The sequence below is a fragment of the Crinia signifera genome, chromosome 6, assembly GCF_055691185.1.
Source record: "Crinia signifera chromosome 6, ASM5569118v1, whole genome shotgun sequence".
In the NCBI taxonomy this organism is placed as follows: domain Eukaryota; kingdom Metazoa; phylum Chordata; class Amphibia; order Anura; family Myobatrachidae; genus Crinia; species Crinia signifera.
This window is the reverse complement of record NC_139222.1, coordinates 87,216,511-87,231,940: the sequence shown is the minus strand read 5'-3', so window position 1 is coordinate 87,231,940 and position 15,430 is coordinate 87,216,511. Positions and strand designations below refer to the sequence as shown.

The window sequence follows — 15,430 nt, the reverse complement described above, 5'->3', positions numbered from 1 at the left end:
GCCCACTCCACATCTGTGTGTATATATTAGTAATCAATCCAAAGAACAGGCAGAGGCACTCGGGAGGACTTTGAAAATTAGCAACCTTTAGTGAAAATAGATACCGACGTTTCGGGGTTAACAAACCCCTTTATCAAGTTTTGTTAACTCTGAAACGTCGGGATCTATTTTCACTATTTTTCAAAGTCCTCCCGAGTGCCTCTGCCTGTTCTTTGGATTGATTACTACAAATACACCGAGAGGGCACTGGGGCAGCTGAACCCTTCCAGGTAGAGTGCATATATATATATATATATATATATATATATATATATATATATATATATATATATATATATATATATATATATATATCAAAGAGCAAAAAGGTGCCTGAAACCGCGCACTAGTAGACAAATAGCAAAATAGCAGCACCTCTGAAAGTCCCCTGTTAGCTGGGACCAAGTGGCAAGTAGAGATATAGAAAAGATCAGAGTGCGCTAAATGAATTACACAATTTTAAAATACAAATATTTAATTAGAAAACAGCCATACATTGGCTAGGACACATACATAATAATATAGTCAATATACAAAGAGATTTCACATGGGGTGTGTGGCAATCCAATGTGGTAGCAGGCCCAACGCGTTTCGTCAACTATGTGACTTCATCAGGGGCAGTTTGATTGAGAAAGGCACAATTGCACTTCTTGAAGAATCTCTTATTGATAGAGAAAAAAAAACTGTGTATCCAAAATAAGGGCTGTAAGACCCTGTAAGATAAGTCGCCAAACATCAAAACATTTGTTTATCAGACATAAGGTTTATTCAAGAACCCTTTCTCACAGTTTCAACAATGGTTTTGTCACCTCTATATATGCTAGTACTTGGATATCCTAGAGTGCACATCCTGTTAACTAACCCTATTTTCTTGTGGAGCCTCGGTATATAGAGGTGACAATACCATTGTTGAAACTGTGAGAAAGGGTTCTTGAACAAACCTTATGTCTGATAAACAATGTTTTGATGTTTGGCGACATATATATGGTCTTGCAGCCCTTATTTTGGATACACAGTTTTTTTTCTCTCTAGCAATAAGAGATTTTTCAAGAAGTGCAATTGTGCCTTTCTCAATCAAACTGCCCCTGATGAAGTCACTTAGTTGACGAAACGCGTTGGGCCTGCTACCACATTGGATTGCCACACACCCCATGTGAAATCTCTTTGTATATTGACTATATTATTATATATGTGTCCTAGCCAATGTATGGCTGTTTTTTAATTAAATATTTGTATTTTAAAATTGTGTAATTCATTTAGCGCACTCTGATCTTTTCTGTATATATATATATATAAAAACCCCATTATTTATTTATTGATTATTTGAATGTTAAGGTGAGTTAGTTTGTTGTAGTGAGTGCTGGGCCCCCTGTGTTTGTGTTTACTAGAGTGTGTGGTCACAGGCCACCGCACCCCACCCTGGGATGTGGGTGCTGTTTGCACCCCATTCCTAGGAATGGCGAGTGTGTTGGTACTTCTGTATCTGTATCTATATATATATATATATATATATATATATATATATATATATATATATATATATATATATATATATATATATATATTTATATATTGTCTGTATGGAGCAGCACATCCATCGGATAAGTAAGGCTGCGGTGCACGTCCAGGAAACCCAATGTAGGGACCAAATTCAATACATCAATGATGGCGGCACACGCTAAAAATAGAGTCGGAGTCACGTCATGGATGTCAACGTTTCGAAGCTCTTTTATTACGCTTCTTCTTCAGGACAGGAATACCTGTCCTGAAGAAGAAGCGTAATAAAAGAGCTTCGAAACGTTGACATCCATGACGTGACTCCGACTCTATTTTTAGCGTGTGCCGCCATCATTGATGTATTATATATATATATATATATATATATATATATATATATATATATATATATATATATATATATATATATATATATCCTGTATATGTAACTGACCTACCTGTGACATACTTATTCCAGTACAGTACACATACGTAATTCAGCCTTAAGCTGAGGTTTCAGACATGATGACACATGCTTTCGGAACAATGCACATGCAATATACTATAATCAGGATCACTAGTATTCAACAATGTTATGATTCTAAGGGTAAAATACATACGTTGCTATAACAACATGCTCCCTAAGTGCATCAAATTAAAGTCAAATATACATGTCATGAAAAAATCTGCTTGCCTCTAGGGCTACAAGTTTGTTGGGCATACACTTGTGAAATTATGCAAACTCCCACTAAGAGCCACTCTCACTGATTCTATACCATCTAAAGATATAAATAACTCTAAAGATATATTTATGGTATGGCAATATTATATATACTGCAGATATATGGGAACATCAACTCATCCATATACAGTATAACATCCATACACAACATAAGAAGTGTTGCTGTGCAGTGTTTCAAAGGGCAAGGTAGTGAAAATGAAGTTACAATATAGAGAAAATTATACTGTGCAATTATTAAACAACCATTGTATCCAGTCCTGAAAATCTAAATCTAATCAATTTCTTTGGCTCACCAAAGTATGTGTCCTCATACACTACAAAACATCCCTTCTCAGCACATTATGTCCCATGAAACACTGCTTGCACCGCGTTTAAAAAAAATCCATTTGGCCCAAATTTGCATCTAAAACCTCTTTGCGAGATTGCAGTGATTCATATGATATACGACACAGCTGAGTCTCACTCTGTCTACTAAGGGCTATGATGCATCAGCCATGACTTTGTTTCCTGCCAAGTTCTGTTGTGTTTTGTGTACAGATTCAGACTCTTTTGCATACAGATATATAAGTGTTTTTCATATTAAATGAACCACTGCAGTCTTACAAAACTGTTGCGATTAAGGTGCACATTTGAGCAAAAGACGCCTGGCACAACGCACTCCCGGCCAGGCGTATTAAGACTAGGTGTATGTGGGCACATCTGAAGCCACCCTATTCAGAGGCAACCACCACTTTTGGTATTCTTTCTAATATGGAAATCAAATATTTTTCTGGAATTACTTTGCGTTTTCAAAGTTCACACAAATGTATTTTTTACGTTCACCCTCCTGTCCATTCATCCCAAACTAGCTAGTTCTGATATAGGCTGGGGTATGTTCTAGGTCATTAACTTGGTGTAGGATGAATCCTTTGGCCTACTATGCAGAGACCAGATTGTATTGCCTGGCACTGCAATATACTTCGGAGTAATAACAGTCTGCTCCAACACTGCTTTTATACATATAGGGAGTTTGTAATGAGTAGCTTTACCTACACCATGACCCACACAGCCAATACTTCTGCTGTCTTTGGTGCCATAAGCTTCTCTTTGTAGCTGAAATCCAGCACAAGTGCTTTATTTGAAAGCCATCCTTCCCAGCTCCCCACCTGACATCACTAGTCACTACCACTTAGTGTTTGAGAGAACAGTGGTCATGAACTGAAGTTAGGAACCAATGACCTGGTATAGGAGCCAAGGGCATAACTACCATAGGTTCAGGGTTTGCGGCATCTATGGGTCCCACAGCTGAGAGGGGTCCACCTTGCCTGATAAAGTAACATGTGCTATATACAATTTTCACCATAGGGGCCCTTACAAACTAGTTACTTCTCTAATAGGGGCTCCAAATGCCGGTAATATAGCTAATCACATCCACATGCTTAATACATTTATGTATGACATATAATTTCACAAGCATTATTCTTAGCAAAATAATAATTAATGTAGTCAGTGCTAATTTTCCAGGTCGCATCGCATCGCACCTCACGCATGCAATGCGATTTTACACTGTCCTGCCAATTGTAGGTATCCCCCTACTACCCACAGCCCCACACCAATCCGAAGCGAGCCCCGCGAGGGCCGGCGGAACGCGTCCTCACAACTTTTTCATACCCCCACTATCCACGTCGGCGTGGAGTTGATGTTATATAGTGTGGCGAGCGCAGTGAGCCACCGAGCCCGAAACATGGCGAGTGAAGCGTGACGAGCATAGCGAGCACCGCGAGGGGACGCATAAAATAGGTAAAGTAATCCGCGTCCCCTTGCAGGGCTCGCCACGCTTCGAGCTCGGTGGCTCGCCACACTATATATAGTCAACTCCTCGCCGTCGTGGATAGTGGGGGTATGAAAAGGTCGGGAGGACGCGTTCCGTCGCCGCTCGCCACGCTTCAGGATGGTGTGGATAGTGGTGTGGTGCTTAAGTGTATTCACAAAACATAGTTACGCTACTTTAAATGCATACATCAGTACTATATGCATATAAAGTACTGGGATCGCATCGCATCGCACTAAAACGGAACATGCGATGCGATGCAATTTCCTTCCGCAAGCGTACGTATGTAAATTGGGCGCCCAACTAACATATAAGTACTAAATAAACAGAACACCGGGGGGTTTTTGGCCACAGACAAAAGAAAAAAAAATCACATGAACAAAAGTGTTTCTTATTAATTTGTCAAATTTAATTTCCATGCGTTCCATACATTACATTACACTAATCTAGTCTTGATCTTTTTCTCACTACAAAATATTGCACAGGCTTTTTTCCTATATGCGTAGATGCAGTGCACAATATAGTTCATCTTTTTTCCAGAGTATACAAAGTGAAATTTCCCCTGGCAGCTCTTAATCCAAGTCTAATTTTAACTTCAACATTACGAGCCCATTTGTGACGACTGGGAGACATGGCTCAGGAACTTTCAATATGATTCATTTGTTTAAGGCTTATCTGCCCATATGTTGCTCCTCACTTAGGCATTGTGATAAATGCTAACTTTTTAAGGTGACAATTTACACTCATTTGCTCTCATGATGCGCAATGGTAGTATAATATGGCATAGATTATCCTATACAAGGAGTCCTCCAGTCATTTTGAAGGTAACTCCATTGTGTGCTGTTAAAGAGGACTAGACGTACTGCACTGAAACCTGCAGTAAATAAAATAACAGGGCTTCAGGTACGGCCGGGTGCTCTATGTGCTTCCTGGAGGGACAGGTTATATTAGGCAACCCATTTAAAGGATGTTTTAATACTCATATATACATGGGATCATCACTTTCATCAATTCAACGCATCAATACAGTGCTATTTTGCTGCTGCCAATCCCACTGGCAGCCTGAATGGAGACTTTCCTCTCTACACCACATGGACAGCAAGGTGGCGGATATGGACACAAAACCCTACAATCTACATCTCTCTCTAGTTCAGATACCCCTGGGTCCCTCATTACTTGTATTATTGTAGGACCAAACAACAATTTTCACACAGGCTCACAAAAAGATTAAAGATCAGAAAGATCAAATAACCCACTAAGCTTAAGGCCTCCATACACTTCTCGACGGTAGAAGTCACAAAAGAATTCCATTGAACTGCCTGCCAGCTTCCCGGGTGTTAGGATCGAATATGAAACATCTCATGTTGTCCTTCTGCATACAATGTAATGTATACAATCCCAGCTAGGCCTGCAGGATTTGATAAATCTATAGTGCAGGCCTTGCAGTCTCAAGTTCCAAAGCACACGGGACTGCGCATCAGATCAGTGCTGAAACACACACGATATGACACTTTTCAACCGATTTCTCGGCCCAATCATCAGAATCAGATGAAAAGTGCCCAAATTGCACTAATGTACGGGCCTTTAGAGGCTGAGCATAGAGTAAGGGAGGATTTTAACCCTTTAAGTACCAAAATCGACGTGAGCGATCCTGAAAATATCCGCTAAAAATGCCAGCATCGCTCACAGCTAATGTTCTTTAAGTATAAATAAATACAAATACAGCCGAGGCAATTCATTGAAGTTTAGTTAAATATTGCAACCAAAAAAGAACAATCGCTGTGAGTGGCGCTGGCATTTTTAACTGATATTTTGAGGATTTCTCACAGCAACGTTGGCACTCAAAGGGTTAATAAAACCCCATTGGAGCTCAAAGGGTTAAGACATTGCTAATTTAAAATCTGATTATACCAGTGGAATAACAGAAAGGTTCTGTGCTTATAATTAGTATTTGCTTTATCTTCCATGATCCTGTCCCGTTCTCGATTGGCTCGACTGGAGCTCTGCGGTCGGGATTCAATGTCCCGGCCGCTGAGCGGTAAGAAGGGGGACTGGCCGCGAGTTGATGACGGAAATAGATGAGCTCCGGCTAGGAGCTCACCTATTTCCGGATTTTCTCGGCAGAACAAGCCCGACAGCTTGTGATGCTCGGGCTCGTTCTGCAGTGAAACCCTGTTCAATGCTGTGGGGAAGACAGCATTGAATAGGGCCCCGCAGCCATCTCCCCGTCGGGAGATGGCTGCGGGAGCACGACGGTGTTTGAATACCCCCCCTTAGAGGCAAATTCCTTCTCAGATGGACAAAACCATGTGCACTGCAGGGGGGCAGATGTAACATGTGCAGAGAGAGTTAGATTTGGGTGAGCTATTTTGTTTCTGTGCAGGGAAAATACTGAATGCTTTATTTTTACACTGCAATATAGATCTCACTTTGAAGCAAAACCCCACCCAAATGTAACTCTCTCTGCACATGTTACATCTGCCCCACCTGCAGTGCACATGGTTTTGTCCATTTGAGAAGGAATTTGCCTTTAAGAGTGAACTAGAATAAGGCCCATATTTTGTGGTTTAAACCAATGCTGGTAATGAATCACCTGGAGGTCGAGGAATCAGTATTGGAGATGGATTCTTCTTGTTCACCTTCCATAGTAGGATGATTTTACTTTCTGGGACACCTCTGCTTCAATTGCTGCTTTCCTACAGAACACATTACTTCTTCTGTTTCAGATGTGAGACCCTCCCTATGGTACGCTGTATTTGATCTTCCCCAGTCGGTAATGCCTCACCTCATCTCCAGCTATTAATGTTTGGTTTCTTTTCCATTTATTTTATGGACAGGGCTTAAAATGGTCTGCGCCTCCCTCCCCCATTAGGCTGAGCCTGGCCCAATACTAGGGTTTTAGGCACCGTGCTGCAAACCATAATGCTTTTCTGTTAGAATCACTGTGCAGGGTCAAGGTGAAGGTTGAACTAGTTCCAACTTACCATTACAGGTGGCGGAATGCATTAGGGGTGTATATAGAGGAGGGGGGGGGATATGATTGAGAGAACGAGGCAAAATAAAAAACAGGCAAAACTGAGCCTAATTGCTAGCATAATAATAACTACTAACAATAATAACTACAACATCGTCATCATTGCTCTAGGGCAGTGGTTCCCAACCTTTTTTCTCTCCTGTACCCCTTGATTAGGCTTTTCATTGATAAGTACCCCCTCCTCTCATTTTGAAATATGGACAGTACTTAGCGGTATGCGGATACCTATGCATGTCCTTATATTAAAGAGGAGTAGTATACAGCAAGGAATCATGCCCTTCTGTGTCTAGACACTGTTTGTATACTATCTCCAGGATTCCCGCTAACACCGGTAGGATTAATGCCGCTGCTTCCTCCACCTTTGTCAGTGCTGGGCAGATGATTGCTGATGTCTGAGGGCAGCATGGGAAGCTCCCAGTGGATTGCTGGTCAGGCATATGACACAACATGGTTTTCTCCATGGCAATGGGTCTTCAGCCATCAAAAGACCTTTTCATCATCCGCCATTACCAGTATTATTTTCAAGTACCCCCAACTGGTCTGCAGAGTACCCCCAGGGGTACTAGTACCTCAGGTTGGGAACCACTGTTCTACGGTGATTCTCGGTGATGCACAGGACAGCTACACAAATTAAAATTCCATACTGTACTTTTCCCAAATACCAAGATTTTTGTGGGTCTTAAGTTATAAAGTAAGGCATTGCTACTAGGCAATTACGTTTTCATATAACAGCAATTTCTTAACAGACCAGTTTTAAATTAAAGTAAATGTAAGAGAGTGTAATGCACGGGACAATGTTAGAATTCAGGAGAATTGCCATCGGTATTATTAGATATTACGTACCCAGGACTCCATATTCAGATAAGGAGCTGTTACACACAGTATATGAAGCTTGGCCTGGCCAGAGGTGATTCATTGGGACACAGGTTCTGCGATCAACATCTTGGTCATGTAAAACATGATGACGATGGCTTGTAGGGAAAAAGAAAATGAGGTCAATATATACAGATTTATCTATTCACAAGAATATTTTTTTTAGATGTTTCTAGTTGCTACAGTATATAAATAAAGTTCACCATATTGTTAAACCCATCATTTATGGTAATTACTCTACCACGTTGAAAGACTGTTGGGTGAAGGACAATGACACTGGGCGACCCAACTTCAGCCCAACTTTATTAAAGCTGCTTTTAGATTATTAAACCAGTATCATACTGGCAACATGGAGCTTTGTGTTATGTAGAATTCAGTCAATTGTAACCACCTTAGCGTCCTCATACACAGAATACATACAGTAGGGAGGAAAGGGGAGCTCTCTGCCAGCTGAGCATCCTCACACAGACAGGATGTCTGCCTCTGGCAACATAATTTGTAGACAGATAAGAACTACTTGGCCTATCTAGTCATGGAATAGATAAAAAAATGATCAGCAGTAGAGTACATGGGGGTTCAGTAAGTATACTGACCTTCACCATGCCTTTCCCTTACCCCACCAAATTCTTAGTGCCTACAGCTGAAGGAGAGTACACACCGGCAGCTATCCCCAGCAGCAGCCCGTGTGTACAGCTTAATAAACACTGCAGCGTCTAACAGGAATATTCTGGCTTGTAGTGTCTATCTGGCCAGGCAACAGCGATGCTGTTGGGCCACGCATCGCTATTGCGTGCGGTGTACACACGGGGAAGGGGGGGGGGGGGCGATTCAGGGACATATTCTAACTCATTTTAACCATGAAGTCAAAATCACTTAGATCAGTGGTTCTCAACCTCAGTCCTCAGGACCTCCCCAACAGTGCACGTTTTCCAGGTCACCCGGCAGCTGCACAGGTGTGCTCATTATTCATTGACACATTTTAAATGATCACAGGTGGAGCTAATTATTTCACCTGTGACCGTGTGGAGACCTGGAAACGTGCACGGGGGGGGGGGGGGTCCTGAGGACCGAGGTTGAGAACCACTGGCTTAGATGAATCGCCCCGTGTGTACACGACTTCACACTTCTTACTGCCAGCACCCCATGTGGTGGAAGGCTAACTGCATCCCTGCCCCATACACATGTATGCACACATTTACACTAGGGTTCACTTTTCTGTAGGAGTCAATAAACCTATCATATATTTTTGGATTGTTGGAGAAAGCCAAAGCACCCAAAAGGAAACCCACTCAAGCACAGGGAGAATATACAAACTCCACACAGTTATGACCATGATGGGTATCAAACACATGACCTCAGTGCTTACACCCGTCCATAGATTCTTAGTCACATATATTATAATATTACACTATATTGTCGATAACATACAATAATAACACTACAGATAATACTATAGTACAGTATATTGTATATAATACTATACTACTACTACTACACTGTATTGTAGAATAAAAGCATTGCTACTGTATGCCAGTTACTGACAGGTTAGGGGACTCCAGCACATATGCCCCAGACGATCAAATCATGATTTGTCATTTCAGGCTGTGTCACCAGCCGCTTCCACCCAAACAGACATTTATTTTTTTATTTCTGCTAATGTGAATTTATTAGCCCCAAGTGGATGCACATTTATTTTATTTTTCTATTAACGTTTAAATGACCTTTAGAAATCCCAGAATATAATTTCTAATATGGCTTTGCAAACCCAAGAAACTACCAAAAAAAAAAACTCCACAAAGTGGGAGCATACTGTAAATAACATAAATAATGAGGTTATTACATCTGCAGTTTGCTTAATAAATCTTAATATCGTAGTCTATGTAAGGAACTGTGTTTATCAGCAGCCTGGTGTTCAACATTGTAAATAATCCTAGTTAATGAAATAAAACTCTGGCCAATTACACAGTAACATGCAGCAGAGAAGCTAGTATTACATTAACCAGCAGTCCACTATTACAAGCATATTGCTGGTGCTTTTACAGCGCATGGTAAAGATATATCATAGCTATGGATATTTCCAAACCCCCCCCTTTCCTCCCTCCCTGCAGAGCGCAGAGTGTTCATTAATCAGCATTAAAATTGGAGGCAGAGGCACATTATGAAAACAGAGATGACTGAAGCAATTACTGTAATCCATTAACTCTCTGAGTAATGAGCGAGGCTAACTGACTGAATCACACCAATATGTTCACCTCTGCAAGTGCCCAGGCAAAATGGCCTATTACACTGATAATACCTATTATGTGTATTACTTGCTCCGTGGCTGCCAGTGTCAAGCACAGTGAAAGCGACGCCTCCTCACACCCTCCTCTGCTGTAATGTGTGTCAGGAAAAAAATTGCTTTCTCAAACATTATGCTAACAATCAGCACAGCATAACAGGCCAGGTGAGCTGGTAAAGGGGTTGAGTAAATTAAAGATAGGGTTCAGTAGATCAGAAGATTCAATGTATTATATATATTATACTATCTCTATTATTGATTTAGACTTCTGTGAGTCTGTAACACCGCTTATCTGGTACACAGAAGAAAATTAAATGGGGCTCTTTACGCCACCACTTCATAGGCAAGTGTAAGAGTACCGTAGCTACCTCTGTGATTGTACAAACCATGACTTTGACTGTACAGTACTTACTCATAGTATTTTATATTGGAACATGATGGGACATCATTTTAAACTTCCTCAAGGAAATAAAGCTGGGAGCACACTGGGCAGGATGTACTAAGGGAAAAATGCGGTAAAACCCCTGCCGCGTCTTCGCAGGGTATCGCCACCTTTGGGTTACCTTCTATAGGGTATCGCCACCTTTGTGTGGGTATACCCTATAGAAGTCTATGGGCTTCTATCACCGCCCCCGCAGACACCTACCCCCCTCCCAGTCTTCCGTGAAACTCCTCCTCCCCCTGGCCATATGTCACAGCCCGATGTCCTTCCGGCTGCAGGGGGAGGAGGCGGCGCCGGGGACAGCTGCTGAGCCGGAGATGTGACGGAGACACCCCCACCCACCCGCACATCACATGTATCGTGGGGGCCTCCGTCGCAGCTATGCGATGCTAGGCGCATATGTTAATACATATGCGCTCGCATCGCTGTGGCAGCGATTTATTTTAATACATCCTGCCCACTATGCGATTGTAGCCAATGATATGCACGATAACGGATATTGTTAATAATATTGTCTTGCATTTTGTTTAGTATGTCCCGCTAGATCATTAATAATGCATGCACCCACAGGTTGTTAACGATACCCCTTGTGGCCTATCCGATTATAGGGCGAGGGTCCCTGTTCATTCAGCGGCGGTGCCGCAGCATATGGTATAGTGTGTACCCAGCCTAAGATTGAAGCAGGAATTAGAGTTATATTTACGTATTGCAGCATGATATTTTACTGGGGAAGAAAATACAAACAAATTTAAAATGTGCATATTAAGTATTTTCTAAGCTACTTGTCAAATGGACATTTCAGCTGAATTCAGAGTTCTCCCATCTCTACCTTTTTCTGATTACTACAGTACAGTAAACAAGACAGGCCGTCAAGACTACAAGACAAGCAAGCCGTCCCACGTTCTGTCTCAAATCCAATATTGTGCTTTGGTTAAAACAGACTCACAGTTTTATTTTGGGCTTTCACCAATAAAGGCAAATGCTAAAACACATAAAACCTTGTTTTTTGCTTTTTTTAACTTCATTTTCTTTTCTGTTGCTACATCAGTAAGCTCTTGTTTTGATGTATATAGTGTTGACGTACTGGTTAGCATTACTGCCTCACAGGTATTCTGGTTTCCTCCCATACTGGTTAATTTGCTTCTACCAAAAGAAAATATAACCCTAGTGTGTGTCCATGTGATAGGGAATATAGGGCCTGATTCTGGTTCTCTCGCAAAAGCCAAATCTAACTCTCTCTGCACATGTTACATCTGCCCCACCTGCAGTGTACTTGGTTTGTCCATTAGAGAATGAGTTTGCTTTTGCTAGTAAACCAGAATAAGGCTCATAAGGAGATATTCAGAGAAATAGGCAATGCCGATATTTACAGAGTTGACCGATTATCATCCGAATGTGCATGCACCTTGCCAAGATACTTTAATAAGCAGTAAGGATTTATTCACAAAGTGATTCCCAGTCAGGGACTGTTTGTGGCAAGTAATGGTCTCACCTCTATTCCCACGGCCATTCTGCACAACTGTAAGTTTATTCAGGGAGTTGATTATTAAAAGTATCTGCAAACATCACTGCATATTTGGACATAGATGAATATTAATATTTTCAAGGCAGCTAGAGCATTAGCATAAGAAGGAAGAAGGATACCAGTGGGCGCCTTTTGCACACAAATATAGCAATTTATTGAATGGACAAATCACATAAAAAATAAATATACTAATAAACAGAATATGGACAAAAATAAACACAAAATATTAGATATGCATAAAATACTTAAAAAGCATGTGCAATAATAAAATGCTGATTTGATGTGGTATATAGTTACCAGGTCCCGGTAGATGATTCTCATATGCGCATATGAGGCCAGGTACTAGTGTCCTGATTTGGAAGGTAAAATTACCAGCGATCTGTGGGAGTAGGTGGATACTTGTAGAATCTCCCAAACCAATATTTGTAATCCACAAAGGGTATTCCTTTATAGGCTTTGTAGCCCAACAGAAAATTGCAGAGTAGGTGCAGTCGACACCTTTAGGCCGATGGAGACGACAGCCAATGGTTATCTCACTTGCAGGTGCGGGGTCTTCAGCAGGTCCCAATTCGGGTATGTGAGTGCGCCGATCCGCCTCACGCCTGTCAGTGTTTGGGTTGTATAGAGCAGCTGTACCAGCCAGCGAGCCAGGTACAAGCTGCTGAACACTGCGGCGGGCGGAGACTACCTTGTTTGTGGGTCTCGTGCGCTCTGCTGGATGTACACAAACAAGGTAGTCTCCGCCCGCCGCAGTGTTCAGCGGCTTGTACCTGGCTCGCTGGCTGGTACAGCTGCTCTATACAACCCAAACACTGACAGGCGTGAGGCGGATCGGCGCACTCACATACCCGAATTGGGACCTGCTGAAGACCCCGCATCTGCAAGTGAGATAACCATTGGCTGTCGTCTCCATTGGCTGTCGTCTCCATCGACCTAAAGGTGTTGACTGCACCTACTCTGCAATTTTCTGTTGGGCTACAAAGCCTATAAAGGAATACCCTTTGTGGATTACAAATATTATTTTGGGAGATTCTACAAGTATCCACCTACTCCCACAGATCGCTGGTAATTTTACCTTCCAAATCAGGACACTAGTACCTGGCCTCATATGCGCATATGAGAATCATCTACCGGGACCTGGTAACTATATACCACATCAAATCAGCATTTTATTATTGCACATGCTTTTTAAGTATTTTATGGATATCTAATATTTTGTGTTTATTTTTGTCCATATTCTGTTTATTAGTATATTTATTTTTTATGTGATTTGTCCATTCAATAAATTGCTATATTTGTGTGCAAAAGGCGCCCACTGGTATCCTTCTTCCTTCTTGTACTTTTTGGGGGCGGCATCCCCCTCCCAGAAGGCAGCCACTTGCACACAGCACTTAAACACTAGCCCATAGCGCTCAAAGTATATTGTTTTTGTTTAGACTAGAGCATTAGCATATTCTCGCACATTAGCTGCGTACTGGATCGCACATGCCCCCAAAATTGCCTCAATTATGACAGTCTGGTGCCGTCCTGTGCTCTATGCCTCAGGACCCCTTAACGCATGTGCAGAATGTGTCCTTTGCATGCCAGAGTACGGAAATCTGTATTTTGCAATGATGGGCACAAGTACAACCGCACCTGAATGACCCCCATACTCTGTAAGTTCCAATGGTGCAGGGACTGACGCGAATTACTGGAATATTCTCGGTAAAGTGCAGCACAATATATGTGAACTACTTTATACAATCGTTTGTTTTTCTCAGAATTATATTAGTCACCGTATAATGTATCAGCTTATTTCAGAGTACCATTAGGTAAAGAGGAACACTCCAGAGACACAGGTAAAAAAAATCCTTGTCACCGCTACATTAGGTTCAATAACACAGCGCAAAGCTAGGGCTACTTTAAAGTCACAAATCCCAGACTCAGGAGTTGGATATGAATTAGCAATTAGGGGGGAATTCAATTGATGACAATATATTTTACAAAATGTTTCTTTAAGGCAAATCAAATAAAGGCTATTTTTGTAATAAAACTTCTGTGCTATAGTTCAAAAAGACAAAGGATCGGATCCATGTGCTTTTATGATCATGAACGTGAAAACTGACACTTATTGGGGATTTTATTTCTCCTGCCTGTGGGCAGGTGAAAAAAAATCCCAAATAGTGTTGGCTATCAGGGATAATTGAATTACTCTCTAGAGATCAATAAGCTGTGAACATTTACTGAGCTAATTAAAATTCACCCCTTAGGGTTTTTTTAGGAGACTGGAGGTTCAGCTACCCTGTGCCGAGCGGCCCCTGCAGCATAAGATATCGGGGGGTCTTGCTAGTCACTGGTGCTGGGAGAAGTACTGTAAGGGCAAAAGTACATAAAGGTGACACCAAGCTCCAGTCACTGCACAGGTGTACTAGTGGATTCTCTAGGGGTTAGTGCCCCCTAAATGGTGCCCACATCATGGGTCCCAAACTCTGATGGGCCTTTTATGCCCCAGGCCGACACTAGACATTACCCTGTCTTAGTAATGCATTTGCTTATGCCCAAATCTAAAATGAATAAACTATCACATAAAATACAGGTACATATAATAAAATAGTTACCTAAAGGTTCCCCTTTCCACGTCCTGTCCGCTTAGTCTAACATGAATTCCTTCTTTTAGCAAAGAGCCAAATGCCATGTATTCAGCCAGTGCCCAGTCCACCAGGCGATTCTTTGTCATTTCCAGTCTGCCCTTCAGGATCCTAGAGAGTCCTGGAAGAGAACATTACGTTACTGACAACTGAAATAACTCTTCCTATTTGTCATGTCTTATGTCAGCTGTAAAACAACAGATTTAATTAGTCTAAAAGCTTGCCAGCTCTGGTCTTTGTGTTATCAGATCGATGTGATCACATGAGACATTAACTTCGGTAAAAATTCTGGGGATGTATGGGATTTTAATTTTGTTTCTTTCTATAGTGTTAGTAAAGTAGTGCAATAGCCAATTGCATGTTTGGGAATGCTGTAGCGGGTTATCGGATTAGACTGCTGCAGGTTCCAAATAAGGTATCCAAAAACCCAATCCCCAGCTGTGCTGCCATCCAAAGGAGTTACATGGCTTGTAAGGCAGATATTCCCAAAGTGTCTGCCACTCTGACCATAACTATATGGTAGAACTGACAGATATGTCCTCATACATCATTGCTAAAGT

General features: G+C 41.6%; 1 protein-coding gene across 2 annotated transcripts in view; it reads right to left on the bottom strand.

Annotated features, from left to right (window-relative positions):
• The window catches only part of OGDHL (oxoglutarate dehydrogenase L), a 97,808-nt gene that overhangs the window by 18,305 nt on the left and 64,073 nt on the right, over positions 1 to 15,430 (bottom strand). For both annotated transcript variants that reach the window (XM_083146378.1, XM_083146377.1), the window contains exons 15-16: positions 14,841 to 14,991; positions 7,966 to 8,093 (exon numbers count right to left, since the gene is read on the bottom strand). In XM_083146378.1, the coding sequence (XP_083002504.1) occupies positions 7,966 to 8,093; positions 14,841 to 14,991 (279 nt within the window). The remainder of the gene's footprint in view (positions 1 to 7,965; positions 8,094 to 14,840; positions 14,992 to 15,430) is intronic.